Source organism: Vicugna pacos, chromosome 11 (genome assembly GCF_048564905.1).
Source record: "Vicugna pacos chromosome 11, VicPac4, whole genome shotgun sequence".
Lineage (NCBI taxonomy): Eukaryota > Metazoa > Chordata > Mammalia > Artiodactyla > Camelidae > Vicugna > Vicugna pacos.
This window is the reverse complement of record NC_132997.1, coordinates 67105667-67121453: the sequence shown is the minus strand read 5'-3', so window position 1 is coordinate 67121453 and position 15787 is coordinate 67105667. Positions and strand designations below refer to the sequence as shown.

General features: G+C 31.5%; 1 protein-coding gene across 1 annotated transcript in view; it reads right to left on the bottom strand.

The window, feature by feature from the left end:
• Window positions 1-15787, bottom strand: part of PTEN (phosphatase and tensin homolog) — an 88653-nt gene that overhangs the window by 59493 nt on the left and 13373 nt on the right. Inside the window, exon 2 of the mRNA XM_031682458.2 lies at window positions 4237-4321. Coding sequence (XP_031538318.1) covers window positions 4237-4321 — 85 coding nt within the window. The remainder of the gene's footprint in view (window positions 1-4236; window positions 4322-15787) is intronic.

Here is a 15787-nt window from a genome sequence, read left to right as displayed (position 1 = left end):
AGACACAAATGAACTTATTTACAAAACAGAAACAGACTCATAGACATAGAAAACAAACTTATAATTACCAGGGGGGAAAAGGGATAGGGAGGAATAAATTGGGTGTTCAGAATTTACAGATACTAACTACTCTATGTAAAATAGATAAACAAGTAGCACAGGGAACTATATTCAATATCTTGTAATAACCTATATGACAAAGAATACAAAAAGGAATATATATATATATATATATATATATATATATATCTCACTGAATCACTATGCTGTACACCAGAAACTAACACAACATTGTAAATCAACAGCACTTCAATTAAATTTTTTAAAACAATCAACATACGATTAAGGCTGACTGAGAGATCAACATATAATTAAGAGAAGAATATCTGAAAGGTTTCTTCAAGAAGAAAATGTATAAAACAAGAAAGGAGAAGACAGACTCTCGAATCTGTAATAAAGCTGCTTATATATGAGTAAAAAAGCTGATAGTACACAAGACAATGAATAAAGTCTTTTTTCAAAAATCACTATACATCAGAAGACTGAGCACTAAGCATTTCCTTATAATAATTATGGAAATCTTCCCACCTCTAAAATCTTTCCAATAAAAGAGGAAGAAGTAAATTAATTCCTACTGACAGACTAGAGGAAAATATTGTTATATGCATATTTTTCCATTTTCAAATTGTGCTCTAAGGAACACTGTTTAGAGAGATGTTACTTAATAAACTACAGAAGAAAAGAGAGAAGGGAGAGATAGTAAGAGAAAGGGAAAGAAAAGAAAAAAGGGAAAAGGAAAGCAACATAGAATTTCATTCTTGAGAGATTTATAATATATAACAGCACATTAAAGATTCTGCAAGAAGGAAGTTCGCTCATCTCTATTAAACCTATACTTTACTGATTTATTAGGTACAGAACAGTTCTCAAGCTGTCTGTTAAACATACGAAGCATCAATTTGTTAAAGACTGCTTAGATTTATACCATGTGACATATAAATTAGATAAATTCAATATTTCCCTGAAGGATAAGATTAACATACCTATCAAAGAATAGTCAATTATCTAAATAAAACACTTTCATATTACCAACTGGTTAGAGCTAGAGTTTAGTGGCAAGAAAGAAGGGGGAGAGGAGGTAGAAATAACAGGAAAGAAGAAAAAACAATCTGGCAAGAGCTGGCTCTTCAACTTCCCTTCTATGACATGACCCTGTCCTACTTTGTCAATTCTGATTGCTTATTAAACAAAACACTGGCAGTTAAGATAGTAAAAAATTTTAACTTGGTTCACTTTTCTTCCTCTCCGTTTTTATTTTTCAATTAATTCTTGATTCCAGGAGGTAACCTCGAAAGGAGAAATGAAATATGTCACAGAAATACTTTGATTACCTCAAGTGTAAAATTTCACAATGCTATAACAAACCATATCTCAAAACAGTTAAATAATACTGGACAATTTAAGCATGAAGGTATTTGCAATTTTAGTTTATTTTACTCAAAGCAATGATGTATAACAAAAGACTTAACTCTGCACAGTATTTCCTGCTTCAGGGTAAAAATCATAGGAAAAATACAGAATTCGAAAATACAAGGTAATTTTAAATATTCTTCAGACATCCCAATACAGAAGGTCAAGGAAAATCCAATCGAAAATAGTTTTTGTTAGTAGAAAGGATGTAAGAAAATGAATACATTTTCCACCAAAATGTTAACATTTTTGTACCAAAAAGGAGTCACTACTGATTATTCCTAGTGTCTCCAATATAGCATAAGCCATTCAAGGAAATTAATTATTTAGGTACTGGAGACAGTCATTTCCACGGAGAGGTTAATCCTAACAGGCAAACTACTTAGGAATTACTTGTTTTCATTTTTGTTCATAGGAAAAACTACATCTTCCTCCCTGGTCACTGTTCATCCTTTCTCATAAAAGAAGAGGGGTTGGGTGACTAACCCAAGCCAACAAAGCCTTACTGGCCATTCATCCTCCAATCTAAAAAAAGGAAAAAACAAAGAAACAAAAAACAAGACAAAACAAGCACAGTATTGCTATTACATTCAGTTAATAATTCTTCACTTTTATATGCTATTACCATTACCACTGGGGTGACAAGATCAGTTGGCTAAAGCAACCACTGGCTAAGTAACAATCCATTCACATAAACCTTTTTTCAACAGTAACAGATTTGAAAAAGTCAAAGGCTAGATAAAATAAACTAGATACATTAAAGGAAATAGAAAAAAACATCAACTTTTATTACTGATTATAAACTACATGTGTGAATCTTAATTCAGAGGCATAAAGGGAGGGATTATGAAGTCAGAAGATGACAGACCAATATATTTCCCAGCATAGTAATTTTTCTTGGTGAAGTTATTATAATTTAACATCTGATAATCATATGTATAGATCTAGAAACTGGACTTTATCAGTAACCTAAAAGTTGATCAATCACCCTTAGTGACTAATTCAGTCAGAAGAGATGAATTCACCTTCACAAGAGAACAATGTAAAAATTAGCACGCCAGATTAATCTACCACAAGGATATCCTTAAAGTGATCAGAAAACTTCCCCTCTACTCAGAGTACTCACACTTTTTTTCAGTATGAGCATTAATCTGACTTGACTAAATACAGAATTACAATAATATGAAGTATATCAACTTCTGAGATGTTTCATCTAGGCCATAAAGAGGCCTCATAAACACTCCTGCACAGTAACAGAGAAAACATATCTGATGACTACACTGCTCATTTTCCAGATTCTCCATCTCTTCTGATTCAAAATTTACTTCTCTCATTCTTTTTTCTATCACCCATTGCATCTTCTATAGATGTGTATTATCACTGACTAAGCCATATTAAGCTGTCGATCCCACAAATCTGTGATATTAAGCATCTTTCCACTGTGTCCTGCCTAACTATGAGAAAGCAAATTCATTTCCTATTTTCAAGTTCTTAAATCGTACCTCTGACAGCCTCATGTACCATCTATAATCATAATAGAAACTACAAAGTAGTTTTGGGTTTTCTTGAAGATACTGAAATTTAATTCTGAACACAGTATAAACACTCTAAAAATCTACTGGACACAACTCAATACTCTAAAAATGTAAATATACTTTGGTTCAAAGCAAATTGCTAAAAATTAACCACTTAGAAAAACAACTATGACTAGCTTATATAACAGTACAGATATGCTCATATACTTAGACAATTATTTAAAAAGGATTCTACATCTACATAATATTTTACAAAGTGCTTTCCTGCCCATAATAATATTTAATTCTCATAGCCACCAAATATTTAAGTTGAAAGTCTCCAAGAAAGGTATTTCTAAAACAGAGTACAGGGAATAACCAAAAATTTTAACTTTTAAAAGCCAATTATGAAATACTGTGCTGTACACCAGAAATTGACACATTATATATTGACTACACTTCAATAAAATAAAAAAAAAAATGAAAGCTAAAACAAACAAAAAGTTAAAGTTCCTACCGGTATTTTACAGTTCATTTATTTATATGTATATATTGTTTGCTTTGAAATCAGAAAAGATACTAAGACTATTTACATAGCAGACACAAACTCCTTCTCTCATAAAATATATCATATACTCATGTCATAAATGTATTTAAAAGTATTTAAATGGGCCTTGAGAGCTAGTGCTCTGAACTGAATGATAATTACATTTAGAAAATCATGCAGAATTATAAAGCAGACAGTTAGGCTTTGGTATGCCCAGCAATGCCTTTCTAGATCCCTTGTACCAAATACTTCTTCAGGCACTTGGTACACTTATGATGCCCCACTATAAACTGCTCTATGTAAAATTACATGGTATCAGTTGTCTAGACTTTAGGATACATTAAGTGAATAAATTCACTCAAGGATTTTAAGGTCAATACCCAATTGTGAAACAAAAGACAAAAATTATAGTGTAAAGGAATTCAGACATTAACCTGGTGAGGGGCATTTTATGGAGTCCATGAAATCATATCACATATACCTGATCATATAAAAGGTCAGTTCTTATCACATGAGTTGTATCCCACTGAGGTACAGTAGGTACATGAAGCAAAAAAAGGCAATTTTGTGGATCACTAACATAATAAAAATAAAGTTTACATCACAAAGTACATCTTTTTCTGTAGTTTAGAAATCTTTTCTAAATGAAAATACAACATGAATATAGTACATCAATATTTGAAACAGAAAATCAAGAGTTCTTACCTTACTACATCATCAATATTGTTCCTGTATACGCCTTCAAGTCTTTCTGCAGGAAACCCCATAGCAATAATATTTGGATAAATATCTGAGCACTTTAGTCAAGGAAATATCTGAAATGTGCAACAATGCCAATTACATGCACACATTTTAAAACATTTTAAACATTAGCTGATTATAAAAAGAAAGCCTTCTCCACTATAGCTATGCTAACAAAAGATTGTCAAATATACTTATTTATAAACCATCATGTGTTAACTAAGAAATACAAGTAAATATATGAACCCCAAAAAAATCCTCAAAACAATTATATGACAAAATAATTTTCAAATCCTTTCACTCAGTACATTTAAAATGCACCTAAGGTAAAAGATAACTTCCATATTTACAATACTAAAGTATCAGGACAAAAACTAAAAATTAAAATCAAAACAACATGCTACACAACTTCTCATTTTTCATGGCTGTAAAAGGTACCATGGTATAAAGAAAAGTAGATACAATTAAAAGTTAGGAAATCAGATTTAGGAACTGGCCACGCCTCTAACCAGTTGTATAAATTGGACAAGTTAACCTTTTTGGACTTCAATTTTCTATTCTTCATGATGGTTACATTGAGAAAACCACTTGCCCTTGGCATTTTTGATTTGATACTACTGAAGTAATATAGAAACTTATTCTCATTTCCAAACAAGGTTATCAATATTTAGCATGCCCACTCTATTCACTTATTCACTACAGCTGCATAAAAACAAACTTCTACACTCAAGAAGAATCAAACTATTAAAAAGCACCAATAATCTACATTTCTATGCATTCTGTCCATCATACCAGCTCTTATTTCTTGAACTCCATCAATCCTCTCTAATCTCACGATTTTCTGACATGGACCTTTCAAACCAGCCAAGTTAATCTGCCTTAAGCCACTCTTCAAGACCATCTCTAATGTTCCCTACCCACCTACTTCTGGACCCATTCATCTTCCAAATACAATTCAAAATTCACCAAATCCAGTGCCCTTTTATAGATCTTTTTCTTTATTTCTGCTGCATTTACATTACTGAATTGATTTCAGTATTACTTTCAATTCAAAAATAATTATTACATTACTGAAAGCTTTCATTTTGATATCATAATTTAAGAAAATATTGTATGTGTACTATATTTCTATCTTTAAGAACACTATGTACTGCAGTATACTACATTTTGTATAAAAGAAATAGTATTTTATAAAAGAAATAATATTTACACATATATTTGCTTGAATTTGAACCCTCCAACACACATACACATATACAACTGACAACTGAGAAATAAAAATCATTGCTAGAGAAGGGGAAGAGAAAGGGAGATGCATACATTGAAAACTGAGATACAAATAAACCTGATTAAATATCAAATTGGTAACCAAAGAAAGGATTTATTTCAAGAGTTATTTGGACAATGTAATTTTACTATATTCCTTGGCAGAGAGTATTCGAAGAATTTTGAACTTCTGATTGTTTTTAGTAATACCAGTATTGATATCGTTTAACTTTTTTTCTTTACATTACAGGAAAAAGCAATGAAGTTATGTTAATGATTTGAAGATTCATGATTATTAGTGTAAGAGAAAAGACACAGCATTATAAAATCAAGAAATCATGTAATAACTAAAAATATTAATATGAACTCATGTTTGTAAAAGTATCTATTTTCTAAGTCTTTTCAAAGAAATGGCCTAAAAGCAGGTCACTTTAGCAGTAGTAAACACTCCAAGAACCCTGACTTCATCTCTAATATCATAATGCACTAAAATGTATCAACTTTTTGGAAAAACAGTTGATGTCAGGTCTGCAGTAGGGATGGTACAAAGTAAGCCTGGGATATCCTTCTGTGCCAGAGAATAAGGAAGGAATACAGAGATTAGCGGTCTATATCAAAAAGGCATAGGAGCTAGTATGAAGGACATCCCAATGACAAGTTGTGACTATCTTGAGCATCAAAGAAAAAAAATGTAAATGGTAGTAAATTAAAGCAGCCATAATAAAATGAAGTTTATAAAGTCCCTAAGTCTATAAAGATATTCAGAAGAGAACAAAAACAAGTTAGAAGAAAACAAAAAATCCTTCTCATTTATCACCTTTAATAAAAGTGGCTGTTAGAATAGTTCCTTACTTTGAAGATTGGTAAAGAGGGAGATTAAGTATCCCACTTTTCTTGCAGGAACTGTATTTCAGGGCAACCAAATAGCCTAATTTTATATGGTAAACTCAACAGAAAGCATCAGTTAATAAACATAAAGAGATAGCATTAGAAAAAAAACAAACTTTGCAAGCCCTAATAAAATCATTGATTCAGGCAAAGATCAACAAATGGTGCTAAACTAATAGATGAGTGGATAATAAGGAACTAACTGAACTTTTTTACAGAGCCAAAGTAATACCACACAATATAGTTTCTAATGTAAGGAGACAAATATAATTGAATAATGGGCAGAAAAGACTGCCATCACCCAATTTCAGGGGTCAATCTTAGTATCATCAAGAAAATTAAGAGATCATATAACTTTCGATATGATGCAACACAAAGGACACAGCATCATCTATGATAGTCAAATTATCTACAATCTGAGAATCCACCAAGTATTTATTTATAAATTTTAATTTACAGACACTATATGATAGAACAAGCTAAATGACATTATGAGCATAAACTGGAAAAATTCAAAAGGTCTATAGGATATGATCCAGTCTCTTTCAAATTATCTTTTTAAAAAGTCAAATATCATTTTAAAAGGTGAGGAGGGGGAGGGATGGGTAGCTATCTTTGATTTAAAAGAATTAAGGGTTCTAACAGCCAAGTTCATAGATACACTCCTGCTCTGGATACTGTTTCAGACAAACTACCCATATAGGACATTTCTGAGCCAACTAGAGAAATCTTAGTATGATCTGAAGATTGTATGAAATGAAAATTTACTGAAAAAGTAGGCATTATTGACTTTAAAAAAGGCTTCAAAAGAGAAGGTACAGTGTGATACCATTTTGGTAAAAGAAAATACACACAGTATATCTCTATACTTAAGTAAATCAAAATATGTAGACAAAAAGGCTACAAACTAAAGTACTAAAATATCTAGTTGATAGAAATATACATATATATTTCTCATTTTTGCTTGTTTTGTGGTTTCTTTTTCTGGTACAATGCACCTGGTACTGTTTCTATAACAGGCTTTAAAAATTATGTTTTTTTTTATAATTATCTCCAAGTCTATTTACTGTCTTGAGAAAATAGTCTTGCTCTATATAACTTACAATCAGCTCTGTATGTAGTTTTTTTAAATGCCGGATTTCTACCCTCCCCAAAAAATATAATAATAAAAATACCAAAGACTTAAATAGCATTTACTAGGAGCCAGGAACAATTTTTGTCACTTTAAGAATATACGTTCACCCTCAACCTCAAAGGTGAATTTTCTACTTCTACTATATAACTTTCTACTATAAAGACTCCAAAAGAAAACCATTAGGATTTAATATCACAAATATTAGCTGTTATCTATTATTCTCATACAAGAAAGGAGCCCCACCTAAAACCATAGCTCTTACTCAGTCATCAAAATATTTTAGGGTATTGTATCCATTCATTAAAAAAAAAAAAAAGCAGAAGCGAATGGACGCTCAAATCAAGCCTATAGTAGTATAGTTCCTGAAAGTGAACAATCTTTACTTTTTAACTCTGTCTTGTGGAGTACAAACATTAGAAAATGGGAAATAACCGTCAGGAAAAAAATGAGGCAGCAGTAAGGAACCCAAAGCAGTAGAAGCTACCACCAATCCAGAATTCCTACCTAAAAAACTATGAATACACATTAGTCAAAAATATAAAATGAAATAATGCCAAATTTTTCTAAGCAATGCAACAGAGAAATATTTTTAGTAAAAAATATTTATTATTACTAACAAACTTACCTAACCTAACCATTAATTCCAATGAGAATGCTAGTAAGATTCTAGCCTTACAGAAAAGAAGTATAAAGCCCCTTGAAATGCAATCATTTTAACAAGGACTAAACTCAAATTTACCCTTGCACCATGAATGCTAACTAATAAAGATTGCAAAGGACTTGGCTAACTTACTTAAGAAAATTACTTGTCAATAACTACATAAATGAGAAGCTTATATACTCATTAAAGTAAACTCAGAGGAACCCCTTCTTTATTCACTTAATTATCCAAACACATATTGAACATTCAAACACATACTGAACATTGTGCAAGGGGCTTTGAGAATATAAGGCTAAGTAAGCAAAGACTACCACACTCTAGGAGTTCCCATTTATCAGGGAAGATAGACAAAAGACCTACATTGTGCCAAAGGCCCCATTATACATAAAATCAAGATAGTTTAAGAGCTAGAGAAAGAGGGATTAATTCTGTAGGGGCAGAGATACAGCTTCACAAAGTAGGTAATATGTTAGATAATTCTTAAGAAGTCAGTAAGACATCAGTAGATGGAAGAAGAAACAAGAGCAAAATACACATTTCAAACAGAAAGTAGAGCAGAGACATGGAAAAACACAAAATATTCGAAAAAGTGAGCAGTCCAGGACAGGTCGCACACACAACTTTATGGAGAAGGCGGCGGGACTGACAGTTTAAGACTAGTTTTAAGGATGCTGTGGCAAGGGAGTTCAACTCAATCAGACAGATAAGGAGTCAAAGGCCAGGAACAACATGGGAGTTTCTTGCAGCACAATCCATGGCCCTGCAATCTTTTACAGAGCAACAATCCAATTCTTCCTTTAAGTAGAATTTAGGAATTCAGCCTTCTTAAGGTTTCATTTTCCTCGGACTCTCATCTTCCTTATTCACACAGTTTGGGATTTTACCCAAGACACTGGCATCCATCATAAGACAGAAAAATAGAGAACATGTGCAAGACAGTATACCAAATAGATTCTTCTCATTTAATCCTAACAATTCTACAAAGTAATATTACCACTACATAGATGACAAGACTGACGGTCAAAAATATTTGGTAATTTGCCCAAGGTCCCTAATGCCAATAAGTAGTTAGTTATGATTCAAACCTACTATATACATAACTCCAACACCCAAGCTTTATATACCTTTCTGCTTCACAAGAGATTAAGATTTTCTGTATTTACAAATTAACAATAAAAATACAAAATTTTCAAAGGAAGCAGATTCAAATGAAAGTAATTTACTAACCAAATGTTAAAACCAAAAACTTCTAAAAGACGATACAAAATCTACTGGCATTTCCAAAACTGATGTTAGCAACTAATGAGTGCTCAATTTTGAGGCAAATATTTCCTTGTTAAGAATTATGTCAATAAACAAAATCTTTCTAATATATGACTTTATTGCTTCCCAATATGTTAAAAAGTTTATGACATACTTTTTTTAGACAATTTAAACCAAACAGGAATAAATGAGGGAAAACAGACTTAACCTGCACTTACTGGATATTACTTTTGAGTAAGAAGTAGAGTGGCCTAATTAAAGTACCTATCATACTGGGTTGTTTTAAGGATTAAATGATTTAATATACGAACACCACCTACAATATAATGATGCTTGTCTATCAACTGAACAAATAGTACAGCCCTAGATTCTAAGAGCCCACCATAACTATCTGGTTCTTTTTCAATGACAATGACTTATTGAATAACCTGACCCTTCTAAAGAACACCAAAGCCCAAAAGAAATTTTAACTCTTTAAAATCTTTACTGTATCAATTTGCCCTTTACAGATTTACCTTAAGAACATACGTAAAATATAACTCCAAAAGGAAAAATAAAGCCTTCTCTCCCCAGTATCAGTTGCTACTGCACATGAATAAAAGAGAGGTAAGAAATGCATATATAGTACTTTCTATCTTGCCTAGGTTGGATGGCTACCATAGTTACAGAAGAGCTGAGATATACTGGACAGCTTTCCTTCATTCCCCGATCTTTAGGCAAACATGCTCAATTTGTTTTGTTTTAACTGAAGTATAATCTACACACAATTAAATACATAAATCTTAAGTCACTGGTTTATGAGTTTTAATAATTACATACAGCATATCCCATCTGAACAGTTTTGATTGAAGTGCTATAACAATCCCTCCTCACACCACAGGATACTGTCCCAAAGTTAAAAAATTAACAAATGATAATTAAGTTCTAAGTCTGTCCACACAAAATATATAAATAGCTCATACAACTTAATAACGAAAAAAACAAACAACCCAACCCAAAAATGGGCAGAAGACCTAAACAACCAATTCTCCAATGAAGACATATGAACAGCTAACAGGCACATGAAAAAATGTTCCATATCACTAGTTATCAGAGAAATGCAATTCAAAACTACAATGAGGTATCATCTCACTCCAGTCAGAATGGCCATCATTCAAAAGTCCACAAACGATAATGCTGGAGAGAGTGTAGGAAAAGGGAACCCTCCTACACTATTGGTAGGAATGTAGTTTGGTGCACACATTATGGGAAACAGTATGGACATTCCTCAAAAAACTAAAAATAGACTTACCATATGATCCAGCAATCCCACTCCTGGGCATATATCCAGAGGGAACTCTAATTCAAAAAGATACAAGCACCCCAATGTCCACAGCAACACTATATACAATAGCAAGACATGGAAGCAGCCTAAATGTCCATCAACAGATGACTGGATAAATAAGCCGTGATACATTTATACAATGGAATACTACTCAGCCATTAAAAAGAACAAAATAATGCCATCTGCAGCAACATGGATGGGCCTGGAGATCACCATTCTAAGTCAAGTAAGCCAGAAAAAGAAAAATATCATATGATTATCACTCATATGTGGAATCCTAAAAAAAAAAAGAAATAAAGAAAAAGAGTATGCTAATGACCTCCTCTACAAAACAGAAACAGACTCAGACATAGTAAACAATCTTATGGTTACTGGGGGAAAGAGGGTGGGAAGAGACAAATCTGCAAGTTCGAGATTTGCAAATGTTAATCACTATATATAAAAACAGATAAAAAACAAATTTCTTCAGTATAGCACAGGGAACCACATTCAGTATCTCGTAATAACCTTTAATGAAAAAGAATACGAAAATGAATATATGTGTATATATATATATATATATATATATATGCATGACCAGGACATTATGCTGTACACCAGAAATGGACACATTGTGACTGTACTTCAATTTAAAATTTTTTAATTTAAAAAAAGAAGTCTGTCCATAGAAGTTGATTCAATCCATAATATAACTGACCTACTATAAAATAATATGGCTACTATATGAGCTAAATACATTTCTATTGGCTGTTCTAAGAACCCAATCATAACTTAAAACACTAAAAATGTTCCACGTTACCTCTAATTAACAAAACATCTTTTAGAAAACACATTTTGAGTTGAGATCTCATGAGTCTGTTTTATCTCAGAATTTTATCTGAGCCTAAATTAATGGGGTTTGCACCATAAATTTACCTAGAATATTCAAATAGACAGTAATAACCAAAAATTGCTCCCTAAGCCCTATTCTTAACAATGTGTTCCTGACATGTAGACCAAATCTTATTTCAAGTATGATTACTAAAAGTAAAGAAGTTCTGAAAAGTTCCTTTGTAGTACCTAGTATAGTATATAGATATGCTTATCCCTTAACAACTTACAAAGTACAGTGCTAGTATACAAACCAACAACCACTTCTTTTCCTGCTATAATTATTTTAAAGAAAATTATTTCCACAGATCACATATAAGCTATTTTTAGAATTCTACTTAACTGAAAGCTGTGGTAACAATATGAAGCTACAACATATGGAACATGACAGGTCAAATAAAAAGCAACACAAATTAAGAAAGGTAGTGCTCAAAAAGTATCAAAAGCAAATCTGAAGTTGCCTGACTCACAAGAGGAACACCTAGCTAAACCAGCAGCAGGAGTAAAGGAATAAAGTCAGACTAACAAGAGGAAGACGACAAGAATCAAAAGCAGGTTAGCAAAAGCAGGACTTCACCATTTAATTTTATTTTCCAGGAATTTCTGGAGCTTTTCCCCTGCTTTGTGTCAGTGCTTTCAACCAACAGACACTTAAGGCTCAGGTAAGAAAAGAAATTCAGTCATCGATTTATAAGCTACAACAGCTCTACATTCCTTTCAATGAATTTTAAGGTTAGATTTAACAAATACTTTCCAAGTTTGTCACAGTTATATCCGTATTATCAACTTTTCTAATCAAATTATACTTTATACCAGCCATGCTAACAGACTTCTTTGACTTTCCCATTTAATAAAGATTTCCTATTTCTTACTAGATTTTATTTTTCTCTATTAAGTGCGTTAAATGTTTGAATCTCATTTCTAAACTGAAGATTCATATTGGGAGTAAGATTCAAATTCCTTGAATTTTCCAATTGATAATTGTTCATTACTTAAGAACATTTGCCCTAATATATGTCATATAATCATCCCTGGACAGATCAAGTTAATGTAGCTTAAAATTTTATTTCCTGAAGTGAAGAGTGCACAGGTACAAAAGCATGAACTACAGAAATATTCAGAGGAAGAATCCTCAAAAAGATGAGAGTTTTAAGAATAAAGAAGAAACGTCCAGGAACAACACAGGACACTGGAACATTTAAATGTTCGCTAGGTACCAGACCCTGCACTAAGCACTTAATGTATTACTGTCTTTTAAGATAGAAGACCAGAATTTCATTCTCAGCTTTGCAACTTAAAAGCCTATGACTTCAGGTTAAGTTACTCAATCTCTGGGTCTCAAATATTTTTGTTCCGTTTTTCTGTAAAATAATGATAACACCTGCTGTAACTTCTTCACTGGTTGTTTCAAAGATCAAATGGGGTATCTGGAAATATCTTTAAATCTATAAAACTGCAAAGGGATCTGTAACATGAATTAGAAATGTCCTGTTACTTACTTTCAGTTTAAATGTCATTACAAGGCAACTCAATAGTGTTTTCATAAACAAATTATAAAAGAAAAAATTCTAATATATTAACTTAAAATCAATTCAGCATAAATTTTACATTCCTTTTTAACAATTTTTGATTATCTGCTAGCAGTACCAAACCTGAAAGGAAAACTACTGCAAAATAACTTAAGAACGCTACTGAAGTTCTCTACTTCTCCAATCTGAACCTCACAACTTTATGTTTTAAATTATTCCAACTTGAATTGACTAAAAAGCTTACACATATTTTTACTTTGAAATACAAATTTAGATCTCACTTTCTAAATGAAAACATCACATTCTTCAAAGGTGATGTCAAGAATTGCTAGTAATTCTATTTAGAAGCAATACTATAAATTGGTTCATCTGGCAAGAAATCTGCAATCTGTAATACAGAGCTATGAAACTGTTGTAGCTTTTATTCCAGCAATACCACTCTAACAATATACTATAACAAGCCACTGGGGGGAAAAAAAACTCAGAAAGAAGTAAACTACACAAAGATATTTACAACAGTACTGTTTAGCAAACCATGATGAAATATTACCTACAAAGCTTTTTAAATGAGTAACTATTGACAGATAAAAATCAATTTGAGAATAGTATGAAAACACTGATTACAAGTATCTAATTATGTGCATATATATGTACATTAACAAACAGGGAAAGATAATTTCCAGTGACAAATATTTGAAATAGAAGTAACTTTTTTCTACTGAATTGTTTAAATTTAAGAATCATCCTGAAAATATTTCAAGGCGGATCTACTGAGATTAAATTCAGTTAAAAAATAATTTTAAAATAATCATCAAGGCACTCTGAGCTTTATATATTTAAATTTAAGCAAATGAGAATCACAGGAAAACACCTTATCAAGTCACTGAGGATGTTAGCAATACTCTAAAATCCAAAGCACAATTTTTAGTGTATTAGCTGAGGATTAGCACCCCCAACTAAATCAATTTTTCTCCAGAATAGTTGTAAATTATGAAATAATATATCCACAACAGTTCAAGCCTACATCTGTGAACCTCTAAAAATTTAAGTTGCCCAACTAACTGGTTTTAACGAGTATACCAAACAATTACCTTCTTCCTAGGACTCTGGATGAATACGATAAGACTGATTTCCTGTTTCAGAACTCTGCTGCTGTTAAAATATATACACAAACACATCCCTCTCTACAGTTTGGCTCCCAGTTAAAACTGACTCCCAATGACAAATGAAACAAAATATGGCTGTAACTTACATAACAACTTTCAAAAAAATTATCAGTTCAACAACATACATTGGACATACTTGTCAACATTATATTCTTGAACTAAGTTAAATGCTAACTTTAATTTTCTACTCACAAAATCTTAATAAAGCATATGAAGGATTAAAAAAGTTACAATTATATTGATCCATCATTACTCTAAAGTATGTAGGAGAAAAAAAAAAAGCACATAAGGGAATGTCTTTTATGTTCTAATCATTATATTCAATGTTAGATCTGTAAATTATTTCTGTAATATCATTCTATTATAAAAGCCATGCTTTTTTCATTTATTTTACTAGAAGTGACTACCCAAAACACTAGTTTCAGAGACTCTACATTTATGCAAAAAGATAAAACTATTAACATTTACAGAAAGAAGACATTCAAAGAGTTAGGTACAGAAAATGCCAAGGGATTTGTCAGTATTTTGACAACAAAGGCCTAGTAATATTTAGTGGCAATTCACTCAGTATCAACAAACTGCATTCTGGGGGAAAAAAAGATTCCAAGATTTCTAACTGTATTGATCCTTTTGATGCAATCATGAACAAATTTCCTAACATTCAAAAACTACCACACACACAAGGTACTAAGGAAACAAATTTCTAATACAAATAGGTCTCCAGGAAGGATTTTTTTTTCCTGTTAATTCAAGCAAAATAGCAAAAAATTTTAAATTTACTTCTAACAATCAAATTCACCTTTCAAAGAAAGTCCTGTCAATTTGAACCATTTTAAGTGAGAACAAGTGTGTGCTAACTGCTTCATTTTATATTTGGCTTTAATATTATAAAATCAAGTCTCTTTATCCCATATCTTAGCCAAAAAATTATTTGTAAATTACTTACTTTTTTTTCCAATTGGCAAAAAATAATCTTGCCTAAGTGCAGTATTTTAATCTGGATTAGAACAAAATGAACTAGTCTCTGTCATGGAAAAACAAACCCAATATGAACTAGAAATACATGTAATTTTAAATATGAAGGCACACATATTGGCATTCATTACTCTATTGGTAAAAACCATATTACTAATTTTATGTCAACTACTTTGTTCTAATATTGTAAAGTATGATTCATATTCCCATTGATGGTATTTTAATTATATCAATTTATAATTGTTGAATAAGTGTAGTATCCAAAAGATCTGAAATTATATATACTAAAATACTAGTCAAAATTCTTAAGATTTAATGATATGCAACTTTAAAATATACTAAAAGATATGAAAGTAAGTCTACATTGCCTGGTTTGAACAGATAATACTGTTCATTTTTGACAGCATGTTCTTGAAGGGATACCATCTTAGAATGAAT